This window comes from Lissotriton helveticus, chromosome 1_2, assembly GCF_964261635.1.
Source record: "Lissotriton helveticus chromosome 1_2, aLisHel1.1, whole genome shotgun sequence".
NCBI lineage: Eukaryota > Metazoa > Chordata > Amphibia > Caudata > Salamandridae > Lissotriton > Lissotriton helveticus.
In genome coordinates, this window is record NC_136058.1 from 269,754,680 (window position 1) to 269,780,994 (window position 26,315).

Genomic DNA, 26,315 nt, shown 5'->3' on the forward strand with positions numbered 1-26,315 from the left:
AATGCATATACGATTAAAAAAACACAAATGTATCAACATATTTGGCATCGTATACTCTTTGTAAATCTTTTTACACAACACTCATTCAGCAGATTCCCTGCAATGTCATCAACAGCTACAATCAAGCACGAGTGATATCCTGGCGATTACTGCTGCTCCTTAGCAAACGTCCATGAGCAGGCTGGGTTACCCTCTGCACGACTCAGGCTTTGCATAGAAAATAAGTAACTACACCCGGGTTTTCATTTAAAATGATATGTGACTTCTCTTACTTATTAACTGAGGACTTAAGAGCGCCAGGGTGGCGCCAGGTCACTTCAAGTAGCAGGAATGAACTTCCAAATGAGGAGGCAGCAAGCAAAGTGGTGGAAAGAAATCCTGACTAATAAATAACTTAGAAGGCAGGCTAGCGGCAGGAAAACGAGTGTAAGAACAAAACATTAACAAACACGATGGGCAGCTACTCGATCTCAAGTCAATAACGCATGCCAGGAAAACTAGGACCTTCTCAAGAGAACACTCCTAGCAGCTACAGTACCACGCTCAGAGTTTAAACCAATTTGTGGTGAACCCCTGTTTGTATGGGTAGAATTCTACATCCAAAATATACTTCCCATCCTACAAAAAGAGCTTTTTTACAGGTCTATATGAAGCGGTACACAATGCAGACACATGACTATTGTATTTATAGCAAGCTACTGATGAGGCATTTTCAAATCCATATGCTCAGTGCGTAAATACAAAATGAAGCCATTAAAACAAAGTTAAATTCCCCAAGGGGGTTTCTCGGTCTCTACAAAGGAGCATGGGGCTCCTGGAGATCCTATGAATCGCTCTTGCTGCTGGGCAGCTGCTATGAACACCTAATGATTAGGCTACAATGCCATAAATGTGATCCAGTGCCAAGTGTGTGGTGGAAAATGCCTTTACATCTTTATATCACAGCGAGTTGTCCTACCACTCATTGCGCTCTTACAATTCAAGCCATGGCTTAGACTTCATCCACTGGCTATCACAATGACCAGAGTTCAATATAAGGTCATTTCTGCCCACACGATCCCAAATCTGCTCTATGAAAATTTGGAAATGAATGGGTGATGCACCTAGGACCCCGTCCAAACATGCTGCTTCAAAAGGAGTACATGCTCGTAGAGCTGAGGTTTTGATGCAGAGGCATCAAAACCCACGTTATAGGCCTAAAATAAGTAGCCATTAATATATTCATACATTAAGGTTAAGAGGGTGGGTGTCCCACATGTTTATGCCATTACACAGTACTAAGCTTTGGGCAATGACCATGCTAGTGATGGTACAAAACCGTGTCTCTATCACAGAGGTGGAGGTATTTTTCTTAAAACATCTCAATGTTGGTAAGAGTTCTTCAATCCTACCAGCTTCTAAAGAGTCATTCTGAAACATGCCAGTCTAGCTCACTTAATTTTGAAGCCCTCAGCTAGTTTCAGCCCCTCCTAAAGTTGCCTCATCTTCCATTCTAGTCACAAACTCAAATACTACAGAACTCTCTTCTGTGTTCTACGTGGACAAAGTCTCTGAAACTATCCCCATCGCACTCAGATAGACTTGCTGTCCCTTGAAATGAACTTCAAAACATTGGCAGGGTGTTGAAGCTAGACGGCATCCATGAGGACCACTAGCATTACGAGCTCTGCAGTCAGCTCTTTCTTCTCTCTTTCTATCTCTTCCAAATAGTCATGAAGGTCTGGATAAGAGAAGGGGGATGGGCTGATCCCTCTGTTCTGGTCACACTAGACAACCCATACACAGAGCCCTTAGATCTTATCCTCTTGAGGCCAGGAATCATGAGACCACATAACAGCACAGTCCCATATGGTACTTTTCCCAGCTGGGGCTCACCAATGTGTACCAGGCTAGCCGTGGAGGCAGAAAGGGATGGTGGTTGAAGAAAACCTCATCTTAAAAGTTGAAAACCTGTTTTAGGGCTTGAGGATGACTGGGGAAGGAGCTCAGAGAGAATGTTCACACAGCTAGCTGGCCATGCTTTTCTCTCTACCATATGGCAATATTCTGTTTATGGTACAGTGGGGGTAGCAAGAGCTCCTGGGATGCAGCACGTCTAAAATGGAACACGCAACAGTCAGCACCAAATGGTCTCTTGCTCCTGAGATCAGTCTATTAGGGCTCAGGCAATCATCTTTGGCTGGTGTGTCTGCTGATAAAAAGTCAAAGCTGTCAGAAGGAAAATAGCCCAAAGAAGGGGAATTCTTCAAGCCTTTGGGTCCCCCACCTCGTAGGGTCACGAGGGACCTGATGAGTCCCCGCAAGAAGATGTACTGATGCTCGCAGGTTGCAAACACGATAAGCATTCTTCAAAATGACCCAACCGCTAACTCAGCAGCATCATGGCGGCGGTGCATGCAATGGAGGGTCTGACTGAGAGGATGGCAGGGTTCATCTGGAATCGGAGTATGTCTGGGCCCCTGGAACAGATTAAGACAGAAGAGAGGCCACGATCACCACACAAACCCCCTAACACATGTATTACAGGGGCGGTGTGGTGACTGATATACTATACTCCCATTCCTGTGTGGGGACTCTAGACGTAGTCCGGACATGGGGAGGATGTGCCCACTAGAGGTGATAGAACCCCTTCTCAGTTCCAGCTGCCAGAATGGACACATGAAGTAATTTCACCCACCCCAAAGCGGATAAGATCATCATCGAAGGAGAAGGAGTTGAGTCAGTCTTGTGTTAGAGAGTATGAATATCATGTCACATTTTAATCACAGATGGACTTTTTAAGCTTCCGCGGCCATCCTTCACAACACAATATAGAGTCCAGCACATCCAATTATGATTCTCCATTGGTCCTCAGGAGAACTAGATCTGTTATTCTAATTAAAAGGAAACCACCACGGGGTGGGAAGAAGAAACTCCCCTATAAACTACCCTGCAAAAACCTACTGCCATAGCTGACGAATTTATATGGACGAATGAAAGCACTTTTAAGTCCCATGGAAACACAAGTATTCTCCCACAGCTAATTTCACCTGCCACCACTGTCACCCACAAATGCAAACCAATTAGGCATAAGAAAGGTAGAGAAGGAGGGTCTCCAACCTCCTGGCACACATGGCCCGAGGAACACTGATGTGCTTTTTCTCAGTCACAACAGATTGAGATATCCGCGTGAATGGAAGAGTCGATACTTAGGCTCGTTTCCACTTAAGGCCAATGACCGAACCATACAACTATCTGTTTGGTTACTTTTTCCCTCACGAATGTGGCAAGAACTGCATTGGCGCATGAACATGAATTACTAAGGCATCCCCAGTCAATTGTCAGTGGGTATCTAACTACGTTTCAAAGGCCATGCACATGCAAGGGTAAGTGTAGAATAGACTGAACCACAGCCAAGTGTGGTACTGGTACAAGTAGCCTGAGACAGACATAGAAGGATGAAGAAAGACAGAAAGACTTTAGTTAGAGACAGAAAAATAGAGAATCACCGAACAACAGAATTGACACAGTGAAGAGAGAGCGAGAAAGAGCAACAGAAAGAGTGACAGAGACAGATATATAGACAGATGCTGAGAACTTGTATGGCCAATTTCAGAAAGGAGTGATGCAGGTCACTGGATGTAGTGTTAAAAGCTGCAAAGTACACACTCCATTTGCATAGCTTAAATGTTGTGGTTCCTGTAGGACCTAGGTGCATAGTAACCAACAAACAGGGAGCAGTTGGCTCAATGAACTCAACTGCTTCAGTAAGGAATGCCTGTCTGACACTGAGGCCTTCGTCCAGCTGGTCATGTATATGCCTCTATAGAAGGCACTCAGCACTCTGAGCCTTTTCACTGGCACATGTACCCTTACAACAGAAGAGTCTGACCCTTTCCATTGCCACCTAGAAGCTCAACGGGCAGTGGACACAACCCTTAGTACGTTTTGGGTATTTATATAGTGCAACTCCCACCAGTTTCTTGGCCTCTCTGCACTAGGTCCAGCCATCATTCTGCAGGTGTGATTCGTCCAGTGGAGGCTGTCCACAGGAGGATACCTATCACAAACCATGCAGGTGTGGGTGGGAGGGTTATTCCAGGAAACGGGACGTTCTGTACGGATGGGGCAGTGTACCACAGCACTATCAAAGAGACCCTGTGATGCCATTAATGTTCAGAAACCCAAGTTATCATTAGAGACAGCTCCTGCTGTGCTCTTTGACTGGCAGCAGGCTTCACACAAAGCCAACACTCACCAAGAAAACATTTTATCTTTCTGCGCTAACCCCGGCTTCACAAGAGAAAGAATGTTAACTGAGCTTGAATTGTTACTGCCTGAAACAAGTCATTGTCAGATACTGGCCTGGACTCAAACTTTCACAGAGGAGTAGTTGTTCGTAAGCGCTACGCAAGCGAGCATGAGCTTAAGGCTAAGCGCTCCAGCTAATGCCTTACTCGTGGGTCACTAAGAGGCTTACTGAAGCAGGTGCAGTTCACTTACCTTATCGATCCTTACGGGTTTTGGTAATGGTACATTACATCAGACTAAATAGAGAACATAGTTTTAGTATGTTTGACTCTACACCTATTCGTAATATTTGTTACAGTGGAAATTTATTTTTATTGTATTTCACTTACCTGCAGCCCCCTTCGCCGCAAAATGCTTGAATCGTCCATTTTGAGAGAACTGTATACGTGTGGATGGCAAGGGATCCAGAGGATATTGATTCCTGCAGGGATCCACCACTCCTGGGCGGCGTGCTCACATCAGGCAATACAGGAAGAAATCTCCACCATCAGCAACCCTCACCGGCTTCCAAAAATAGCAGACACTCCTTGACCCTGTGCAGCAGCTCTCGCTACCACAAGTGCCCTTAAATTTGGCACCAGCGTCTTACTCACATAGGGTACGCACAAAGGGCAGCTTTTTACCAAAAGCCATGCACGCACACTTGAGGTTAGTAAACTAATTTGCTTGTGATCTTTGATTTGAAATCCTTGTCAGCTTGACCTTCTGTGTGCACCCAAACTGTGGTCTCTTCTGTTGACCCGATGTCCTCCTGTGGCAGTGACACTCAACGCGATGGTCTGGTGGATTCTAGGTGCCTTGAAGGCGTCTCCAAAGCACGGGCTCAGAGTTTCCAGCATGTCACCTGGCATTCACTTCTCCCAAACATCAGACGCTTACAGGTCCACCGACGGGAACCCTTCCTGGTTAGCTCAGATGGCCTCCGAGGCCAGGAACACTGCCCAGAGACGGTCTGTATTTTCTGAACTCCACAGCTGGTTCCTTGTGCTCCTGGGCGCTTACAGTCTCTTAAAGTTGTCTGATGTGAGCAAAAGGTGACCAGCTGGAGCAAAACAAAGCAACAAAAGAAGTAAAGCACCCTGCTGTAACCTCTTGAAAAGAGCTGGCGCGCCCAGCATGTTCCACCCTGGGCAGGCTCTTCCTTTCATGGTGGAGATGCCCAAGTTCCACCTACACATGTCCACTTGAGCCTCAAGTCAATGCATAGAGCTCATGTTCAAACCCCGCCTGGGAGCAGTCTGCACAAGTGTCCCGCAATAACCTGCCCAGAGTGAGAGGAAGGGTTACAGGGAACCCGAGGGCCCGCACATGAATGCGGATAGACGGCCAGTCCCCGTCAATGGGAAAGGAAGGACGGCATGCCACTTCTCGACAGACGGAACCCGCTTCGGAGCGCACACATGCGGCCAGAGGTGCGCGGGGGGGGGGGGGGCACAGTTTGGCAAAGTGAGGGGTCCGTGGAAGGGACGGGCACCGGCGGCGCGGGGTGCACACTGGCACTGTGCAGGGGCCACCGGTTGCTGCCTATGCGCGGGAGGGCATGAGGGGGCAGGGGCTGAGCCCGGTGGTCCGTGGTCCGCCCCGGTGCGGCCGGTGCCCCGCTCCCGCCTCCACTGCCATGCGCTCGGTGTCCAGCTCTCCTCTCCCCGCCGCCAGGAGCCGGGATGCAGCCTTTGTGAGCGAGGCGGGCGCTCGACTGCTGCCTGGAGCCGGCGCTGGCAGAGCGGGAGGCTGGAGAGGCGGCCCCCGCCCGCCCCTTAAAGGGGCAGAGACCCGGCGTTCCTCGAGAGCATCAGCGGCCTGCTGCCACCTGCCTCCTGGCATGGGAGGAGGGCACAGGCCTGCAGCTACCACCTACCTCCTGGCATCAGAGGAGGAGGGCAGAGACCTGCAGCTGCCACCCACCCCCTGGCATCGGAGGAGGGCAGAGACCTGCAGCTGCCACCCACCTCCTGGCATCAGAGGAGGGCACAGACCTGCAGCTGCCACCTACCTCCTGGCATCAGAGGAGGGCACAGGCCTGCATTTGCCACCCACCCCCTGGCATCGGAGGAGGGCACAGATCTACAGCTGCCACCTACCTCCTGACATCGGGGGAGGGCGCAGACCTGCAGCTGACACCTACCTCCTGGCATTGGAGGGCACATACCTGCAGCTGCCACCTACCTCATGGCATCAGAGGAGGGTACAGGCCTGCTGCTGCCACCTACCTCATGGCATCTGCGGAGGGCACAGACCTGCAGCTGCCACATACCATCGGAGGAGGGCCCAGGCCTGCAGCTGCCTCTGGCATCGGGGGAGGGCACAGGCATGCGGCTGCCACCTGCCACCATCTAGCACCGGAGGAGACCAGATGCCAAACCTAGCACCGGAAGGAGGCCAAAAACCTGCAGCCACCACCTGCTGACACCTCCCAGCACCCGAGGAGGGCACAGACCTGCAGCTCAAGGAGCTGTTGGGGGGGGGGGGGAGAGAAGAGAGAGAGACAGAGAGCGAGCGAGAGAGAGAGAGAGAGAGAGAGAAGGGAGAGCGTGAGAGAGAGAAGGGAGAGCGAGAGAGAGAGAGAGAGAGGAGGGAGAGCGAGAGAGAGAGATAAGAAAGAGGGAGAGAGAGAGAGAGAAGAGAGGGGAAGAGAGAGAAAGAAAGAGCGAGAGAGGGAGAAGAGAGGAGAGAAAGAAGAGTGTGTGAATGTGTGTGTGAGTGTGTGAGAGATATTCTCTCTCTCAAGGGCGGAGAATGGCACTATTAACAGCAGCAATCTGAATTTTATGCACACGTTCTACTTTCCATAGAGTCCTTGTGCACCAACGCATCTGCTGCCAGATGCTCCATCAATATTCGGGAATACCAAATAAGCAGAACCGGCCCTAAATCAGATTGAGCAGGACAGTGCACTGGGCGGAAAGGAAATGTGGTGTTAGTTGTAGGAGGGTGTCATTGCGGTGTGCTGGCAGGATGTGTGTGAGGAAGATGGGAGGCGGGCAGGGGCTTGATGGGGTGCCAACAATTACACTGAGGTACATTAAGACTAATTACAAAGTCTTTAACGGGACCCAATTGAGACCAAATGGGATGGGCGAGCTGCTGTTTCAATAAATCAGGCAGATAGCTCCCTGCAGCCCCTCAGAATATTGGCGCCCCGGGCCTGGGCACAGCTCACCCGTGCCCAAGGCCGGCCCTGCAAATAAGCATGTTTTAGACACACACAAAATAATTTTTGGGGTGGATTGACTTTCACAGGAATAAGAAATATTTGGAGGGATAAAATAAAAAAAAATAGAAATATTACTTGCTTTGCTTTTACTAAAAAGTAGAAACTGCAGCTGCTAATTAAGGTATTTATGATCACCTTACAGAATACAAATACCTTAATTGCACAAGGACTCTATGAAAAGTAGAACTTGTGCATACAATTCAGATTGCTGCTGTTATTAGTGCCATTCTCCGACCTTGAGAGAGACAATATCTCACTCACACACACTATCTCTCACACACTTATGCAGTCCCTCTTCTCACTCTCTTCTTTCTCTCCTCTCTTCTCCCTCTCTCGCTGTCTTTCTTTCTCCCTCTTCTCTCTCCCCCTCTCTTCTCAGCATAGTGCAGGAAAGTACTGGGATTGCACAGAGTCCCAGTTCCGGCAGTTATATCAGGGCCGGATCTGGGATACGTCCGACCTATAGAAATATGCTGAATTTGTCTCAGTGTCATTTTTCGACACTGGGACATAATTTAGCTGCACATTTCATTTGGAGCAACAACCTGCAAGCAGCGAGGGGGCTTTCAGATTTTTCATTTCGATGCGGGGCCAAAAGAAAGGCGGCATCAGCCTTAAGTTTGTTCAAGTGTGAGTGGACTGGGAGCCATGTTTTGGCCTTAGGTGCCAAAACAAGGCGCATAGCTTATTAGTACAAGCATTTTAGAGAAACTAACGCTTGGAGACAGGTTTTTGACTTTGTTCAACTTGCCTACATAACATAAGAGATGTGCATGCACTGTAAGAATGCAAGATGTATCTCTGTGTATGAGTAGTTGCACTAATAATGATCTAAATGGCACCTACTAATTTACTTTTATGTAGTTGTTTTATAGCACCAATCATCCCACTGCACGGTGTCAGGGCGCTTTACATCACATAGAGACAGAATAAAGTATACAAACGTCTCAATCAATGTGCAAGAACTGTTAACTTAGACAAGGCGGGTTATAAGGTGTAGGAATCACATATCACCCATACTTGTAGACGTTATAAGTTAAGCCTGAACGGTCGAGAAACACAAAGTCGAGATATAAAACATAGCTCAGGGATTGGGGTTCTCCCACTAACAAGACTTTCTTAGTTCCCAGAGGGGCCCTTTATTTGCAATCTTAGAATGACAACAGATTGAGACAAACACCCATAAAGTTCTAAACCCACGACTTACAGTTTGCATGCAGCTCCTAGATGCCAGTAAATAGATCACAGTGCTATTTTTGAAAGATTGGAACTTATTAACTGGAAGTAACAAAATCACCTCAGTGTCAAAAGCAGTAGCCCACTTCCCTATCTACATATAAAACAAGTCTGTGATCTGCATGTTACATGGTTTGCTTTGCAACAGGCACATAAACCCTCTATGCTGCTTTAACCGCGGCGGCAATTCTGCCGCGGTGCGGCTGTTTTATTGAGGGGCGGGGCCACGTCGGCCAACGGACGTGCGCAGCCCTACAGAGGTAGTGCTCACAACGGCTGTTGGCCGACAGGTGCATCGAAGGGGTTAAGGGTCAAGACTGTGTTTGTATAAAAATGCAGAACTCTCCCAGACCTGCCCTGACCACCAGCATTATAATAACGCTATTATAATCCGCTCAAAATTGCTGGGCACACAAAGATCTCTACAGCAGGTGTCTTAACCCTTGAAGGTATTTTAAAATGCAGCCTCTTTGTGACCAACTAAGCCAGGTAGAGGAGATTTACACCACACATTTGTCTTATTTGCCGTTTTTTTTTCAAATGTATAAGTTGACAGTCAGACTCTGCTTTTCAAGCTCTGCCCCTCGTGACTCCACATCCCACCTCCCAATTTATGGGTTGCGGGGTATTTTAGTTTTCCAATGCCAGTGAGCACCCTGAAAGCCCAGTACCTTTGTTATTTAACCCAACGTGGCATTACATGTCTGGCGTCATCTGTGACGTGGATAACAATGGTTCGTGACAAGCTCGGCAGGTAGTGATGCTAAAACCACAATTGCCTATCCCGGCAATCACACATGGGCACATTCTGTGATCCTCTGCACATCTCCCACTTGCTCAGTGTTTCGCTCCTCATAGCTGTGCACCCATACAGAAGGCCTGGAAGCGAAGTAATAAAAAGAGCTTCTCTTTTTGGACACCAGGAGGAGGAGGAGGGACGAATCCTTGCATTAACTCAGCCTGACAACTACAACGACATTTGTCGCTTAGAGCGTCGGTTGTTATCTTGTCCCGGCGTGTACCGTTAGGCAAGACACACATGGAGAGACCGTGCCTTTCGCCAGCCATTGCCCCCCCCCCCCCACCTCTGGAAGGAAAGGGACTCAGCGGGATGCAGGTGGACGGCGGCACGTTAACGTCTGGAATGGAACAGCTCTAATTGGAGGAAGAGACTATATTACAATGTCACTTAAACCGTTCATAAGAACACATTTAACAGGCATTGGCAATCAATAGGTCTGGTATTTTGTCAATGGTTGTTTTGCCAGGGTTTCTGGAAAACGTTTCTGTTGACGCCACACACAAACCTTATTGTTGACACAACACACAAACATGAATGACAGTTTAACAGACCAATTGGTTGAAGCCACTAACGTAAAACCTACTCTATGTATGTATAATATGTATGATTGTTTTTTTTAAAACAATAGCCTGGAGACTCAAAGGCCCTACCTAACAAGCACTGGAAAAGCCAATCGGTCTCGCCTATGCAAAACCTACTGACTTTAGTAATGCGTCTCAGCTATTACGTTCATGTGTGGCTGCTGTTCAGCATGGCTAAAAGTTAGTAGCAAGCGGTGGGGGGGGTAGATTGGGGTAGACTGGAATAGTTTGGAGTGTGGTAGATTGGAGTGGGATAGATTGAAGTGGGATAGATTGAATTGGGTTAGATTGGGCTGGAGTGGGTTAGAGTGGGGTAGACCGGAATGGATCAGAGTGGGGTAGATTCGAGTGGGTAGATAGGAGTAGGCTAGATTGAAAAATAGTGGGGAGGATTGGGTTAGAGGGGAGTGGGGCAGACTGGAGTGGGGTAAACTGCAGTGTAGTCGGGTAGATTGGAGTGGAGTCGGGTAGATTGGAGTGGAGTCGGGTAGAATGAAATTGAGTGGGGGTGCACGAAGGTAGTTTGCAGTGGGGTAGATTGGGGTGGAGTCGGTAGATTGGCATAGTAGGGTAGACTAAAGTGGTGTGGGGTAAATTGGAATGGGGTGGGGAAGATTAGAGTGGGGTAGGGTAGAGTGGAATGCAGTAAATTGGGGTAGGTTGTAGTTGGATAGATCAGAGTGGGGCAGTGGGGTAGATTCAACTGAAGTGGAGTAGACTGGGGTAAAGTAGGGTAGATTGGAGGAGAATGAGGTAGATCAGGTGTAATGGGATATATTGGGATACACAGGAGTGGGGTAGAGTGGAGTGAGGTAGATCGGAGAGGATTAGATTGAAATGGAGTGGGGTAGATTAGGGTGGGATATGTTGGGTGAATTATGGTAGTGTAGACTGAAGTGGGGAAGATTCAAATTGGGTAGACTGGCGTGAGAGATAGGAATGGGGAAGTTTGGATTGGGGTGGAGTAGAGTGAGCAGAATGGGGTGGAGTTGGATAGAGTGGTGTGGCATAGATTGGTAAGGGGTAAATTGGAGTGGGGTTATTGGGTTAGGGTGGGGTTGACTGGAATGGAGTAGATTGGAGTGGGGCGGATTGGATGGGGTAGATTGCAGTAGGATAGCTTGGGGTGGAGTGGGGTAGGGTAGACTGGGGTGGGGTGGACTGAGGTGGAGTGGGCTAGATTGGACTAGAGTGGGGTAGATTTACGTGGCCTGTGGTAGACTGGAGTGAAGTGGAGTGCGGTAGAGTGGAATGGAGTGTGGTAGATTGGGGTAGAGCGGAGTTGGGTAGATAAGGTGGATTGGAGTGGGGTAGATTGGGGTAGAGTAAAATTGGGTTGGGTTGTTTGGAGTGGGGTGGGGTTGACTTGGGTAGATTTGAGTGGAGTTGAGATTTGAGTAGAGTGAAATAGATTGGGGAATAGTGGAGTGGCGTAGATTAGAGAGGAGTGGGGTGGGTTAGAGTGGAGTGGGGTGGGTTAGAGTGGAGTTGGGTAGGTTAGAGTGGAGTTGGGTAGATTGGGTGGATTAGAGCAGGGTAGATTGGGTGGATGAGAATGGGGTAGACTGCACTGGAGTAGGGTAGTCTGGAGTGGGTTGGATTGGAGTGGGGTAGAGGGATGAGTGGGTTAGACTGGAGTGGGGTGGAGATAAGTGGAGTCAATTGGGTAGGAGTGGGGTGGAGTGGGTTAGATTGGAGTAGATTTGAGTGGAGTAGGGTAGACTAGGAGTGGGGTCGATTGAAGTCTAGTAGATTGGTGTGGTGTATGGTAGTCTGAATGGAGTAGACTGGGTAGATTATAGTAGGATGGAATGGAATGGAGTGGGGTGAGGTGGACTGAGGTTGTTTGAAGTGGGGGTGGATTGAGGCAGTTTGTAGCGGGTTGTTTAGGGTGGAGTGGGGTAAAATGCGGTGGAGATGGGTAGATTGGGGAGTAGGGTAGACTGGAGAGGCGTGGGGTAGATTGGGGTATGGTGGAGTAGATTGGGGTAGACTGGAGTGGGGCAGTAGGGTAGATTCAATTGAAGTGGAGCAGACTGGGGTGGAGTGGGGTAGATTGGAGTAGAATGCAGTAGATCGGTGTGGAGTGGGATATATTGAGAAAGATCAGAATAGAGTGGGGTAGATCGGTGTGGAGAGCAGTGGATTGAAATGGAGTGGGGTAGATTAGGGTGGTTTGTGGTGGAGTGGTTAAGATTTGTTGGATTATGGTAGGATAGATTAGACTGCATATGGGTGAGGTAGACTGCAGTGGGGTAGAGGGGAGTGGATTAAGAGGTGTGGAGGGGCATAGAGTGGGGTGCAGAGGTGTGTCGTGGAGTGAGTGTTGTGGAGTGTCAGAGTGGCTTAAACTGGAGTGGCGTGGTATAGAGAGGAAGGGCATGGAGTGGCGTAGAGTATGCATGATGTGGTAGCACACTGTCATTACAAAAAACACCTTTTCAATTGAAATGACCATTACATTAGTACCAAAATATGATTTTACTGCACACAAACAATAATGTGTGCAAGACCTAGTGTAGTGATGTGTTTTGATCTTATTCAAATATTTGTTTCTACCAAACTTCAGAGTTTAATTTTTTTTTGCTTCATTTGAACTAATTCTGATATATTCTGAAACATAAGCACAGTACTTTTTTTGTGTGCTAGAAAAGAAATCCTACGCCCTCTCCTCTTACATGTATACTGAGCAGGATTGTCACATAAAGTCTCTCACTTTGAAGTCGAAGAAAGAAAAGTAAACAGCAAGCTCCCTGGAAGAGAGAGCTTGACATTTGACCTCTGTCTTTGAATACACAGCAAATGTGACAAGATAAGAACAAGATTTGAAGGTCTGTTTAGAGAAAGCGAGTTAGTAATCACACTCAAGCTGGACAGTCTAAAGGAAATACATTCAGTAAAATAGAAAGCCAGGAAATGTACAAACCACAAAGCCAATTGTAAGCAACGGGCGGAATACATTCCTAGGTCAGCGTTCTGAATAACCCCGATATGTCTTTAACAAACCTGGCAGCTGGCTGACTGGTAGGCTGCAACCTAAAAAACACAACATTGTTATCGCAGTTATGCAATATTTTTGCATGATCAGGTGAAAGGGCATGTAAAGGCTGGGATTCCCCAAAAGTCTTATGGCCAGGTATTGAATAGCCCCCTCAGACCACCCCATTGTAGTTTTCTCCCCTCCCCCGGCTTTCCCCCACCCCCATGGCACAGATCAGAAACAACTACCGTCAGAACTTTTGGGTTAGGGGTCATAACAACTGTGCCGTATTTTATTTATAAACAATACATCATAAAATTATAATTTCACATTAATACGCAGAAACCCCCATAATTCTCCATACAACCTTGTTTACATATTTGTAGATGGCTAACCTTAACAGAGTCTCTAATACATAGCCATTCCTAACCATAAACTAATAAACTATACATTGTCTCGGAGTAGCCCTCATTGAGCCTACGCGTAAGACCATTACTGGTCCAACAACCTGTGAGGTTATCCCCCCCCAAACCCCCTCCTGGAGTGACCTTACGCAGGAGGCCCGCCTGCCCAGAAGGTTACCTACCTCGGGCACCTTCTACGCCCTTAAATACCACCCCCAAGAGGCTGCACTGCTATACTAGCTTGGCGCCCATGCGGGATTGGCTGTAAAGGCCGGTTGGAAACATGCACTTCCCCACCCCGCACCCTCTAACTTACTGGCCGTAAGCGCCCCCTGGAGGTTCTTGAGAGACCGCTGTCTCCCACCTATCCCCATTAACAATGGGAATGCCTTCTAAGGACCGTAAATGCCCCACCAATCATGACCTTACTGCAGACCAAGGATACTATAATGCAAATACGACACATGCTGACCACTGCAAGAAAAAAAGATGTTAGACGGGACAAAATTGCAACAAACCGTAGGATAATACACGCCTCGCTACCTAAAAGAAAAGAAAACCCCTGCAGACCTGCAACAGAACAACCAAACGTTCACATAAGACAATCTGCTGCCTTCGGGTATGGAGGGCAGGACAAAAGAGAAGCAGATCAATTGACTCCAAGCTCCCGATGGGGCTACTGGTAGTGCACTGAGGAGGGAGCGGCAATCGGTGTAAACAGACCGCCTAGCCGCTCCACCACCCCTTTTAAAGGGGCGGGGTCCGGTGCAAACTAGTTCTTCCCTACCTTGGAAGTGCTTAATGTACTTCTGGATCACTGCGCCGGCGTACCAATGCCCTGGTGTGATAGGGGCTGGTGCCGGCAGCTTCACTTGCTGGAGTCACCAGCCCCGCCCCTTCCGGCGGTTACTGGCACACCGCCATAAGCACAGCATGTCCCGAGTCCTTGGGCGCCTCAGCAATCCACATCGACAACCTGTGCTTTTGTAGTCAGTTACAATATTTCCAAGGCCCTGTCAAAACCAGCAAACTGATATTAACTGCTGTCAAAGGCAGGTATAATTTGGTTTCCACTGTGAAAAAGTGCAGAGAACCTTGGTCACCATTTCAAAAAATACTGGGGGTGTTAGGCAGAGTATTATGACGGTTACAAAGTTGACACATGATGCATTTGCTCAGAGGTATGTGCACGAGTAAGTGTACCTGTGTATAGTTGCTCCTGTGATAACTGAATGCACAAAAGAATTCCAAAGATTTCTTAGGAAAACTGTGACAGTCATAGCTTCCCAGTGAGTACTACTGGAAACTTTTCTGGTCTGCAAATAATTCGTAAAAATGTACTACAAACCTAAGATAAACCTACACAAGTAATTGGCCCAGTGAGTACGTGTGATGGACGCAGCATTTATTTACATTTCACAAAGTCACTACCGCCCTCAACAGCTGGATGTCTCTGCAGATTATTTCTCTTCAGTGTCTGAGCAATATTGCATCTATATAATAATAATAATAATAATAATTAATAATAATAATAATAATCTATATCCTGTAGTAATCACAGCCATGAAAGATAAAAGGAAATATGAAGAAACAACAATTCATTTCAAAGTTCATATAAAAAATGTGTGCAAAATCGCAAAAGTCCTAGCAGCCATCAGTCACATCTAGAGTGCATGGATCTTAATGCTGCTCTCAGGAAATTCATTACTTCAAAAAGCGTGTGATTAGTGGGCAGAAGCTGCAAATACAATAAAGCAATACGGGCATGTCTAAATCTCAAGTCTTTTAAAAGAGGTTTAAGAAAGTCTTGCATAAGAGAACAAAATGTATGGTATCCTGTAGAGACCTATTGTCGCAGCCACAAGGGAGCTCTATCCTCTACATATAAAACAAAGCCAGCCGGAGATGCCAAAAGGTGGTGGAGCTGATTAAATCTAAAACGGGTTATTAAAAATCGGTCAGAGGCACTAGTTAAAGTAGAGAGATATTTCTCCATACCCTGGACTGATTTAACTAAAACATGCCCTCTTACCATGGGTTTTCTAAGCTCCTTCTCCGCACGGTAGGCCATGGCGTATTTGTAAAACAACTCTTTTACTATTTTCATATACCGGGACTTCACTGTATCATATTTCAGGAAAATGTCTGCTCTTCCTAGGGCCGTCAGGGTCTCCTTGACATGCCGTAACCAGGGGATTTTAATGTGTGGGCTCATGAGGCAGTCCAGGATAACAGAGTGATTAAAAGCTGTCATCACTAGACCAGATCTTCACCAAGCACAACAAAAGCTTAACCGCCACCAGGTCAGTTACGTACATAAATCCTAATTCTTTCTGTGTATGTAAAACGAGGAGGTACTGTGGGGGACTTTCAAAATTCGTCTCAAATATACATTTTGTGCAGTCTGTAGTTTGTTGACCGCCGTATTCTCTTAGACCTCATTCCCGTACAGGACCTTAGAAATGCAAAAAGGCTGGTATAGCTTTAAAATCACCCCAGATGACCAGGTGACTAGTCTATGGGCATAGTTGGCAATAGCTCCCATTGCTTTTTTCATGTCCATTAGCTTCCCCTTCTGTAGGTGTTTCCAATTTAATTTTGTGTCAAATAAAATTCCCAGGTATGAAAAAGCAGGGACCTTGGCTAAACTGTGGGTTCTTGCCTTGAAGGTCTTTGATCTAATTGCCCGAGTGCCTATTTCCATGACATACGATTTTGTGAAATTGGGCGACAAGTCCAACCCATTCATGAAAGAAACAAAACGCATCTATCAAGGCCTATAGGCTCATTGGTGTTTGCGCATCTATATTATTGTAAACACAATTAACTAGTTTGTTTTACCTTCGGGATACTGCTGGAATAATACTTCAATGCCGAAACTGCAAGCTTCCCGTTACTTCGAGCCACACTCTAGTTTTCTACTACTGAACCTTCCAGTCAACCCTCCAGTCCTATCTTTTTGCTTCTAAATCTGGGAAAACCTCTTTAGTTAACAATAATTCTACCTGCACATTTCTACAGATGCCATTAATCCCCTTATATCTGTAAATTTCCAACAAATAAACGTTGATTTCACGCTTTCTGTCTACTGCGCTCTTGTACACTTAATTACTAATGCTCAAAATAATAGCAAAAGTAATAATTACCATAAGTAAAGCACTGGTGCCACAAATTGAATGGTGTTTGGTGCTCAGAAACGGATTGTATCGCCCCATATCAGCTGTGCAGCTTTAACCTACTTCTGAAGGATGACCGGCTGAGTGAAAGGTGGAATAAAGAGGCAGGCGCTGGCAACACAACCAGGGAATCCTGGCATTTGGAGAAGCATTCCAAGAAAAACTAGGAGGCCATGCACTCAATTTTAACAAATATTCATTTATTTATTTTACTCAATAATTACTGGCTGAATGATGACGTCACAGGAATCAGTGCCTTTGCATGCAGGTGGAGTTTTGACGTGGGTGCCCCGGTTAATATAAATCCAGGTTGCAAATATCTGCTGAGGGTTTTGATTTTGGATTCAGGCTTGTGCATGGATTTCACCCATTCCCGGGGTGCACATTGCGCCGCCTTTGCTTAAGAGTTGGTTCTTTAATTTGAAGATGTTTCTAACACGTTGTCCCCATTAGACCCTTGTGTAGAGAAAAGACCATCAACCTGGTATTCTGCGAGAGACAATGGATCCTTATGCGGAAACACCTCTGATTCAATATCATTTGCGTTGACTCACTCTAGTAGAAATAAAGAGGGGCCCTCCTTCCTAAAGTGAAATTACGGTCTGTGCTCCTACATGTTCTGGGAGCTCCTCTCTCAGAAAAGCGCTCCAGACACACCTGATATGATGCCAACCGACCCTGCATGATGAGGTGCCTTGAGGCCTTAAACACTATATAAATATCACAATGAGGTGCCCTGAGGCCTTCACCAGTTTTTGCTACACTCACAAATAGGTCTCCACTCTGTTGTGGCATGGAAATGCCTACCATTTGAAATGAGAGGAACACCTCACACCGCTCCCAGATTGCACTAATTACAAAGGACAAGATACAAAGGGGCATATTACCAACAACTAGCGATAATTATTGCTGTGTTGGCTTAGCAGGAATATTTCTATCGCCGCCCTTCACCTGTTTTTATCGCTGAGATACCTTGCTATTAGCAAGGTTTATCTCAGGAGCGAAACAGGCGAAATGCGTGAATATCGCTGTCAATACAGCGATATTCAGACATTACCGTGACAATGCTCTTAGCCATGTTATCCACCTCTCATTGGATAACATGGCTAAGAACTGGTCAGGGCAGGCGTTAGCTGTTGGGGATATTCGCGCTTAGCGCGAATATTTCCCAAACTACGCCTGTGTTGATCATAGGCGATAGCGATTGCAGCCACTGTTTTCAGTCGCTGACATTTTGGCACGCCCACTTTGCATGTCATTAGCGATAATTATCGCTGACATGCACAGCGGGCCCCAAAATGCCCGCTATCGTCTATAAGCTGTCGCTAACTGGTGTTAGCGACAGCTTGGTAATAGGGCGATCAAATTATCGCCGCTTCAGCAGGAAAAAGTCCTGTTAAAGCGGCGATAATGGCCCTTGGTAATATGCCCCAAAGTGTCCAGGTAGTGTAGTTCGCTAACACCAGCCATGCCGTTCCAAAGGGACAGGATTTTGTCTGAGTCTAGAGCGCAGGAGCGCTAACACGCATGTATCGTTCTTCATGCAGAGGCGTCCACAGACGTCCCTTTACCGACGCGCCTACATAATAAAGCCCACATAGAAAGAACATTCACAGGACAGGGAACCATAGGTCCAGCCGGGGCAGGCAGCTCCTGTGACATGAACAGGATGCACTTGACACAGTGCCCCGGGGGTACAGCTGAGGTTGTTGGAGCTGCAGGCCCCTCAGAGAGGCGGGGAGACACCGACCAGGCCTCAGCAAGGAGCAAGCCAAGGAGCCCGCCCTCGGGGTACCCGTATAATGACGACGAAGCGCCGCCCCGTCCACTATATTAGTAGCTGGGGGGTTCCTGCGCCAGACATTACATCCCGTGAGGACACGGCGTTTGGTCTCGGCTCCCTACACGGGTGGGCGAAGGGTCAACTGGGGCTTTATTTGGGGGGTAGCATTTGGGGCACCAGGCTGAACGCACCTCAGTGACAGACTCTCGCGAGGCTTGGGCAGACCTGGGGTTTATCGTGAATGACTCGGCCTGCGCCCCGCGCTGAACAGGCCTCAACCATTCTTACAGAGCCGCCGCTGACAGCGTTAACTGCTATCCTAACACCGTTTATAGTCTCACAAATCCACAACCCTATCCTAACACCGTTTATAGTCTCACAAATCCACAACCCTATCCTAACACCGTTTATAGTCTCACAAATCCACAACCCGGTGAGCGCCTCGTCCTCTGAATTCCAAACACTGCCTCGAGGAGCTAAATGAATTATTAAAACATTCATCATTAAAACCGTTGTTTGGGATCAATATTTGAGTCCATAATGATTCTTTCTCTTCAAATAAGACACCCCCCCCCCATCCCCGGAAGTAGTACATGGCGAAATTGATTTTTTTTTGTTTTTAATTCTTCCCAAATCCTTCGAGTGCAGCAGCCCCCGGGGCATCCCCGGCTGAAGGCCCCTCGGAGAGCAGAGGCGTCTGCCCCGTTCGGCCGAGCTGAGGAAACCTTTGGAGAATGTAAACTCCACTGCGATTGGACATCTTCAGGTCCGCGCCAGGCTATGGAGACCTGGAGCGAGATGTCGGCATCTCAGTCTAAAACCTAGTGTAGTAACTCTGACCACACAAGAAGTAGGTTCCAAGTGAATTTATTCTTAGGAAGAACAGCTTAACATCCACAGGTAGCAGGACATGTCTTCATGCTATCAGTAAGTCAGATAACTGTTACATTCAAGGGGAAACACTCTAAGCCCTTCAGACCATTCTAAATGACATGGATAAGTTCCAGATGACAGGGAGTCATGGTCATAGAGTGACATGGGAAAGTTCTAGATGACATAGGGAATACCACACACCTTCCCCCCTTTAAAAAAAAAACAAAAAAAATTGTAATAAAAAAAACTAAAACCTTAACAGAAGCTAGAGATTATAAACAGCATTTAAGTTCTAATATAATCTTTGTACTTTGAAGGAACACATTTCACACGCTCACTACGTCTTAACGAAATATCTTCACACTCTACGTTTGATTGGTTGTCTATAGTAACACTTGGGACAGGTCGAACATCAGAATTGATCACAACATCAGAATTGTTTACAATGACCTTTTCTAAATTGTCATAAATTTCATGCATACCAGAAAAACCCTTAGGGTCTGAGACAAGTTTCTCAGGAAAATTGGTTTTCCGAGTAATTCTTTGAGGAGAAACAACAAAGGGTTTGCACAAAGAAATTCTCCTCAAATTCCATATTTTCCCCCCTTCGACTCTAACAGCCTTGCTAAAAATTTCAATGACTTTGATAGGATTAGACCATCTGGAAACATTCTTGTGAAATAAACCACCCATTTTTACACGGACTTGGTCACCAACCCTTATACTGCAAGGATTATACTTCTTTTTAGCAGAATGCTGGATCATTCTTTCTTGGTATTTTCCAATTTTATCCCTTAATTCCTTAAAATCTACCTCGTAAGGAGAATCACCTTTCAGCCACCAGGGTAAAAGACGAGAACCTGGTTTCCTCCCTCGCAACAACTCAAAAGGAGATAAACCAGTGACTGAATTGGGAGACAACCGATAGGTTAACAGGGTTGCTTGAAGTGCTTTCCTCCACTTTAAACCACTTTTTACAGCTAGTTGACACGATTCCTTGATTACTCTGTTGAACCTTTCAACTTGGCCGTTAGCCTGCGGAAAATAATTAGAAGTCCTTTTGTGAACAATACCACAATTTCTAAGAAAACATTCGAACTCATTGCTAATGAACTGTGGTCCATTGTCTGAGATGAGTTCTTCCGGTAAACCTTCCCTAGCAAATATTTCGTCAAGGAAATCAATTACATGCTCTGAGGAAATTTTCTCAACAATTTTTAATTCAGGCCACTTAGAGAAGTAGTCAATTAGAACTAATCCAAACATTTCTTTACCAGACTGATAGCTGAAAGGTCCAATGATGTCAATTGCTAACCTCCGCCAAGGACCAACGGCGTATTCAATGGGAGTGACATCAACAGACATACTCTTCACAGTTTTGTCACTCAAAGAGCAAGGGGAGCAATTCCTGACCCAACTATCTACCATGGCATCAATACTTGGCCACCAGTAGTGTTCTCTGATCCTTCTTTTGGTGGTGGACATCCCCATGTGTCCTTCATGTGCCAATTTGCAAATTCTCTCTCTCAAACTTGAAGGAGGTACAATTTTATCTGATCTGACAATGATGTTTCCACATAACATTAAATCATCCTTAACTTTATAAAACGATCCCAACTCACCAGAAAGCTTCCTTTCTTCGGGCCAACCTTTTACCAAAAACTGCTTGACTTGATTTAATACAACATCATTCTCCATTGCTCCTGACCAATCCTTTTCTGAAAGGGTCAAAGGACTTTCTTGATCTGAAATTATGTTAACATCTGCAACCGAGTACGCAACATCACAATCCATGCTGTCACCTACCTCTACTCTAGCTGGGAAGCGTGACATACAATCTGCATGAACATTTAAACGTCCTGGAATATACACAACTTCGCAACGGTACTCTTGTAATTTGGCCGCTAGTCTCGCCAAACGAGCTGTAAGAACTCTTCCACCACCAGCAGCTAACATGGTGATTAGGGGCTTATGATCTGTTCTCAAAGAGAATTTTGTCCCCCATAAAAACTGTCTAAAGTGCTGAGAAGCCCAGGTACAAGCAAGTAATTCCCTCTCTATAGTAGAATAGTTCTTCTCAGCATCACGTAGGGCTCGGGAAGCATATGAGACAACAAACTCACCAGTTTTATCTTTTTGCATTAAAACGGCTCCTAAGCCAACATTGCTTGCGTCTACATAGACGATACATTCTTTACCCACTGAGTAAGGTTTCAGAAATGGAGCTTCAACAATTTTACGTTTCAAAATTTCAAAGGAATTTTCTTGTTCTTTGTCCCAGACAAACTTCGCATTTTTTTTTAAAAGAATTCTTAAAGGATGCACAATGTCAGAATAATTTTTAACAAATTTACCGTAGAATTCAGTTAATCCTAAAAAAGAAAGTAATTGTTCCTTTGTTTTGGGAGATGGTGCATTGACAATATTTTGGACATGATTAACTTTGGGTTTGATTCCACAACTAGATATTTCATGTCCAAGGTACTCAACCTTGTCTTGCCTGAATTTACATTTGTTATATTTCAGAGTAAGACCTTTAGATCGAACTTTTTCCAAAACACAAGTTAAATTCTCATCATGTTCAGGATGATCTTTTCCAAAAATCAGAATGTCATCTTGGAAAGCTATGGCTCCTTTGCAGTCCTTCAATAATTCTTTCATAAGGCGCTGGAAGACGGAGGCTGCACTGGCCAACCCGAAAGGCATGCGTAAATACTGAAACATGCCCTCCGGGGTAACAAAGGCAGTTAATTTCCTTGAGTCTTCATCTAATTCTACCTGGTGGTAGGCGCTAGCTAAATCGATTGAGGTGAACACAGTGGCACCTGACAATGCGGAAATCAACTCGTGTATGTTTGGCAGAGGATGTTTGTCGACCCATATTTCCTTATTAAGACTGCGCAAATCCGCACATAAACGAAGTTCTCCTGAGCTCTTAAGTGAAATTACTACAGGCGAAACCCAAGGGGAGGATTCAATTGGTTCTATAATACTTTTTTTCATTAAGTCATCTAGGATTTCTTTTAATTTGGGTCTATAGGCTAAAGGAACATTTCTTACCCTATGTCTGACAGGAACTGCATTATCATTTAAGATAATTTTATGTTTGAAATTAATATATTTTCCCAGTTTGTCATTAAAAATTTCAGGAAAATTCTTGAGTACACTCTCAGTGAATTCAATATTACTAGATGTATTAGTGGTTAAGTTAACTAAAGAGTCAGTAATGTGTTTTTCAAACCGGGGTTCATCAACATAAACTGGTGGAATGGAATTTGGATCTAACTTGATCCCTAACGCACGTTGATGGGGCCAACCTAGGATAGAAACACCCTTGGTAGCAACATAAATCTTTGCCCTGAAATCCCAGTTCTTAAAAAACAATTTGGCCCAAAAGAAACCCTCTAATGCAATCTTTCGTCCTGTGTACCCACCAGGATATATGTCTGGACTTAAAAGTTCCCTTTTTTGCCACATTTGTTCGAAAATATCCTTACCGATAATAGTGTACCATGCACAAGAATCAACAAAAATTTCGACAGGTTTGTTATCTATATAAATTATACAAGAAGGAAAATTATTTTGAATACACTCATCAACAGAAAGTATGCAGTTCAGGCTATTAAGAACTTCTTCTTCTTCAGGAGAGATATAATTAATTCTCTGACCAGATCTGCACACATTGCCGAAATGTCCTTTCCTTTTACATTTGATACAGATTTTATCCCAGGCAGGACAACCTTTGTAGTTGCCAACATGGTTGGGACTACCGCATCTATAGCAGATTATTGTACTTTTCTTAGTATAACTCCTGTTTTCATTAGAATTCCTTAAATATTCTTTCTTGAAAGTAGGTTTAGCATTAAAAGTATTTGAAGTAGAATGACCAGATTGAGTTTTAACAATGGCTACTTCAACCTCAGGGACATTTGTTTTCGTATTCTTCCCTCTAATTTCGGATACAAATACTTCAGAGTGTTCTATACCCTTAGCTATATTTATTACTGCAGAAAGAGTGGTCTCCGTACCCATCCAAAGTCTTTCTTGTATCTTTTTGCTTTTTGTTCTCATCATAATTTGGTCCCTGAGGACTTGTTCGTATGATATAGTTTCGAAAGAACAAGTGCAGGCAAGTGAACGTAGTGCCGCAACGTAATCCTCAATATTTTCATCTGTTTTTTGTTCACGAGAGTAGAATTTGAACCTTTCCATCACTGTATTTATCCTCCTACCAAAACGAATTTTCATCTGTTTAGAGGCTTTGTTAAATACATCTATGTCACCTGCATCCTCAAGAGGTGGTAGGTTATCAAATTCTTTTATTCCTGCGCCACCAAGACAATGTCTTAAAAGAGCAAGTTTTCTTTTTGCCGTACAATCATCTTTTTCCAAAACATCCACGTATGCATTAAACATGGGAAACCAAAGATCCCATTCAATAGGAGGATCACCTGCAACCTGAAGGAAATGAGGTGGTGCTGCGATGTTAGACATCCTGTAAATGAAATTTTAATGTTAGTATACAATTTACAAATATGGATGTGTAAATTACTGTAATTGAAAATTTTCTAAAGAAATTTTTTTATTTGAAGCAAGGTGTGCAAATCACCGTTGAAATTTGCAGTAAAAGAGGTGTGCAAATCACCGTTGAAATTTGCAGCAAAGCGTCTTAATTGAAATTGTTAAAAGATTGATTTCCAGTTTATTTCGGTAAAGTTCTGAAAATTCGCGAAGATTTGGCATCAACCTTAACCAAGATGGCCGCCGAGAGCGTCTTTAGTACGCGATGACGTGCGTGATGACGCTGATACCCAGAATGCAGTGCGAGTCGGCTGAACACTAACGAATTCCGGGAGGCTCGAGGTGAGTTCTTCGAACAATTTACTTAAAAGTAAACAAGGCGATTGAAAGCGCAAAAGTCAATGTAAACAAATCTTCTAAATACAGGCAAATAAACCGCTCGATCAGTGCGGTCGAAAACTGGCAAAGTTGAATATTGCGGTGAAATTGAGTAAAATAGGAATGCAAAGTAACTTACGTTTTTGAGGGTTAATATCACTGAGAATTCTTACGTAAGTTCTTTTTAGAAAGTCAAGTTGTATAATGAAATTCTTCACGGTTGAAGGAAATCAAGGTTTTCTTTTCTTTTAGATTTCTTTAAGTTGAACAAATGTTGATTGAAGTAAGTGAACGCTGTCTTCTTAAATCCACTGCTCCCAATCGTCGCCAGTATATATGTAGTAACTCTGACCACACAAGAAGTAGGTTCCAAGTGAATTTATTCTTAGGAAGGACAGCTTAACATCCACAGGTAGCAGGACATGTCTTCATGCTATCAGTAAGTCAGATAACTGTTACATTCAAGGGGAAACACTCTAAGCCCTTCAGACCATTCTAAATGACATGGATAAGTTCCAGATGACAGGGAGTCATGGTCATAGAGTGACATGGGAAAGTTCTAGATGACATAGGGAATACCACACCTAGTACTTTCATTTTCAAATTATTTTTATGAATCTTATATACTATGCTGAAATGTATAAACCTGCAGCATGGAGGTCGAATGAGTAAAGGGGTTTCGAGGGCCCCAATTCACTAATATTCATCCGCAATTGTAAGTAAAAATGAGCTAGAGGAGTTATTGTCTTGCATATAGGAGTGGTTCAGTTAAAAAACAAATCTGTTTTGCCCCCCTTTTCCTAACTAAGCATTAAAATGATTTGTAACTCAAAAGAAGCCTACGTGCAGGCCGGAGCATTCTGGTTCGGTTCCACAGTTTAGTTCTTTGAATGCTCGCTGGTCAGGAGTTCAAATCCTGGTGAGGTCCATTCACCCTTCCATCCTTCCGAGGTCGGAAAATTGAGTACCATTAATTGGGTCCTAGGATCAGGAAATGGCAGAAGTGTGGCATTACGTGCAATGTAAAATGCTATAATGGCGTTTTCACTATTTGGGCCTCCCTGCCCCAAACGTTTGAAGGTCCGCATGGGTCCAAAAAAGAGGTATGTTCAAGCACCGGTAAAGCCATGCCTTACTATGCCCCCTGTTATACAATCTACGATTAGTTGAGAAACAGCTAGAAGTGAAAATACTTAAGGGTGAATTCTTGTACAAACTCAAAGACTTTTTCAAATGCCCTACTATTGTGGACATTTTTGGAAACCAAGGCAAGAATTAAAGGAGGTCCCATCAGCGTGCGACCCTTGTCTCGATACAAGAGGTCACCAGAAGATGACGCAATCCCAGTGACATCAACAGACTTGGATTCGCTCCTTTAATGCTACTTATTTGAGCTACAATCTGCAGCAGCGATGAACTGTCTTCTAGGCACATCACTGGACGACTGCTTCACTTTACGACTGGGAGCTGCTTTGGGGAAGTTATTGGGTGGGTGTGATGAGGACCGCTAAGAGCCACTCAGAAATGGTGAGAATGATTTGGGTTCGGATGTGGAAAGGGGTAGAGTTCCAGATGTTGGGGGTCAGGACAGGGATGCGGCCGCCTTCTTAGCTGCCATTGCTTTGGATAACTGCTGGCCTGTAGACCCGAGCAGTCCCATAGAAGAGATCTTTACACAGAGGAGGCAGATGTCTTGTCGATGAGGCTGAGGCTTCTGTACGTGAGAGACAGGATCTCTAGTGTGGTCGTCACACTCAGAGGCAGCCATGGGAGGTCTCGTACACGCTCCTGTGTCTGGCTGCTGAGCTAAGTCATAGATGCATGTGTACAAGTCACTTAGGGCGAGAAAGCAAAAGACACACAGAGGATGGACGGACTGCAGAGCAAATCAACCATTCACTCCCAGTCAAGAGATCTGGCTTAAATCCACGTTCTTTTGCTCACCATGCCACCCCATTTTATACCCAGCCATATGCAAATTAGTCCAGACAGAACTGCCATGCCAGGTCCTCTCTAGAACGGTAACAAGCATCCTGGGACTGGTTTCATACCCGGTGCACTTAGAGCGAAAAGCAAA

General features: G+C 45.3%; 1 protein-coding gene across 3 annotated transcripts in view; it reads right to left on the reverse strand.

Annotated features, from left to right (window-relative positions):
• Positions 1 to 26,315, reverse strand: part of MAST2 (microtubule associated serine/threonine kinase 2) — a 1,587,681-nt gene that overhangs the window by 879,821 nt on the left and 681,545 nt on the right. The window contains exon 1 of one of the 3 annotated variants that reach the window (XM_078671710.1): positions 4,620 to 5,290. The exons of the other annotated variants lie outside the window; for them this stretch is intronic. Coding sequence (XP_078527836.1) covers positions 4,620 to 4,658 — 39 coding nt within the window. The 5' untranslated portion in view covers positions 4,659 to 5,290. Of the gene's footprint in view, positions 1 to 4,619; positions 5,291 to 26,315 lie in introns of those variants that run through there. 3 annotated transcript variants of the gene reach the window in all.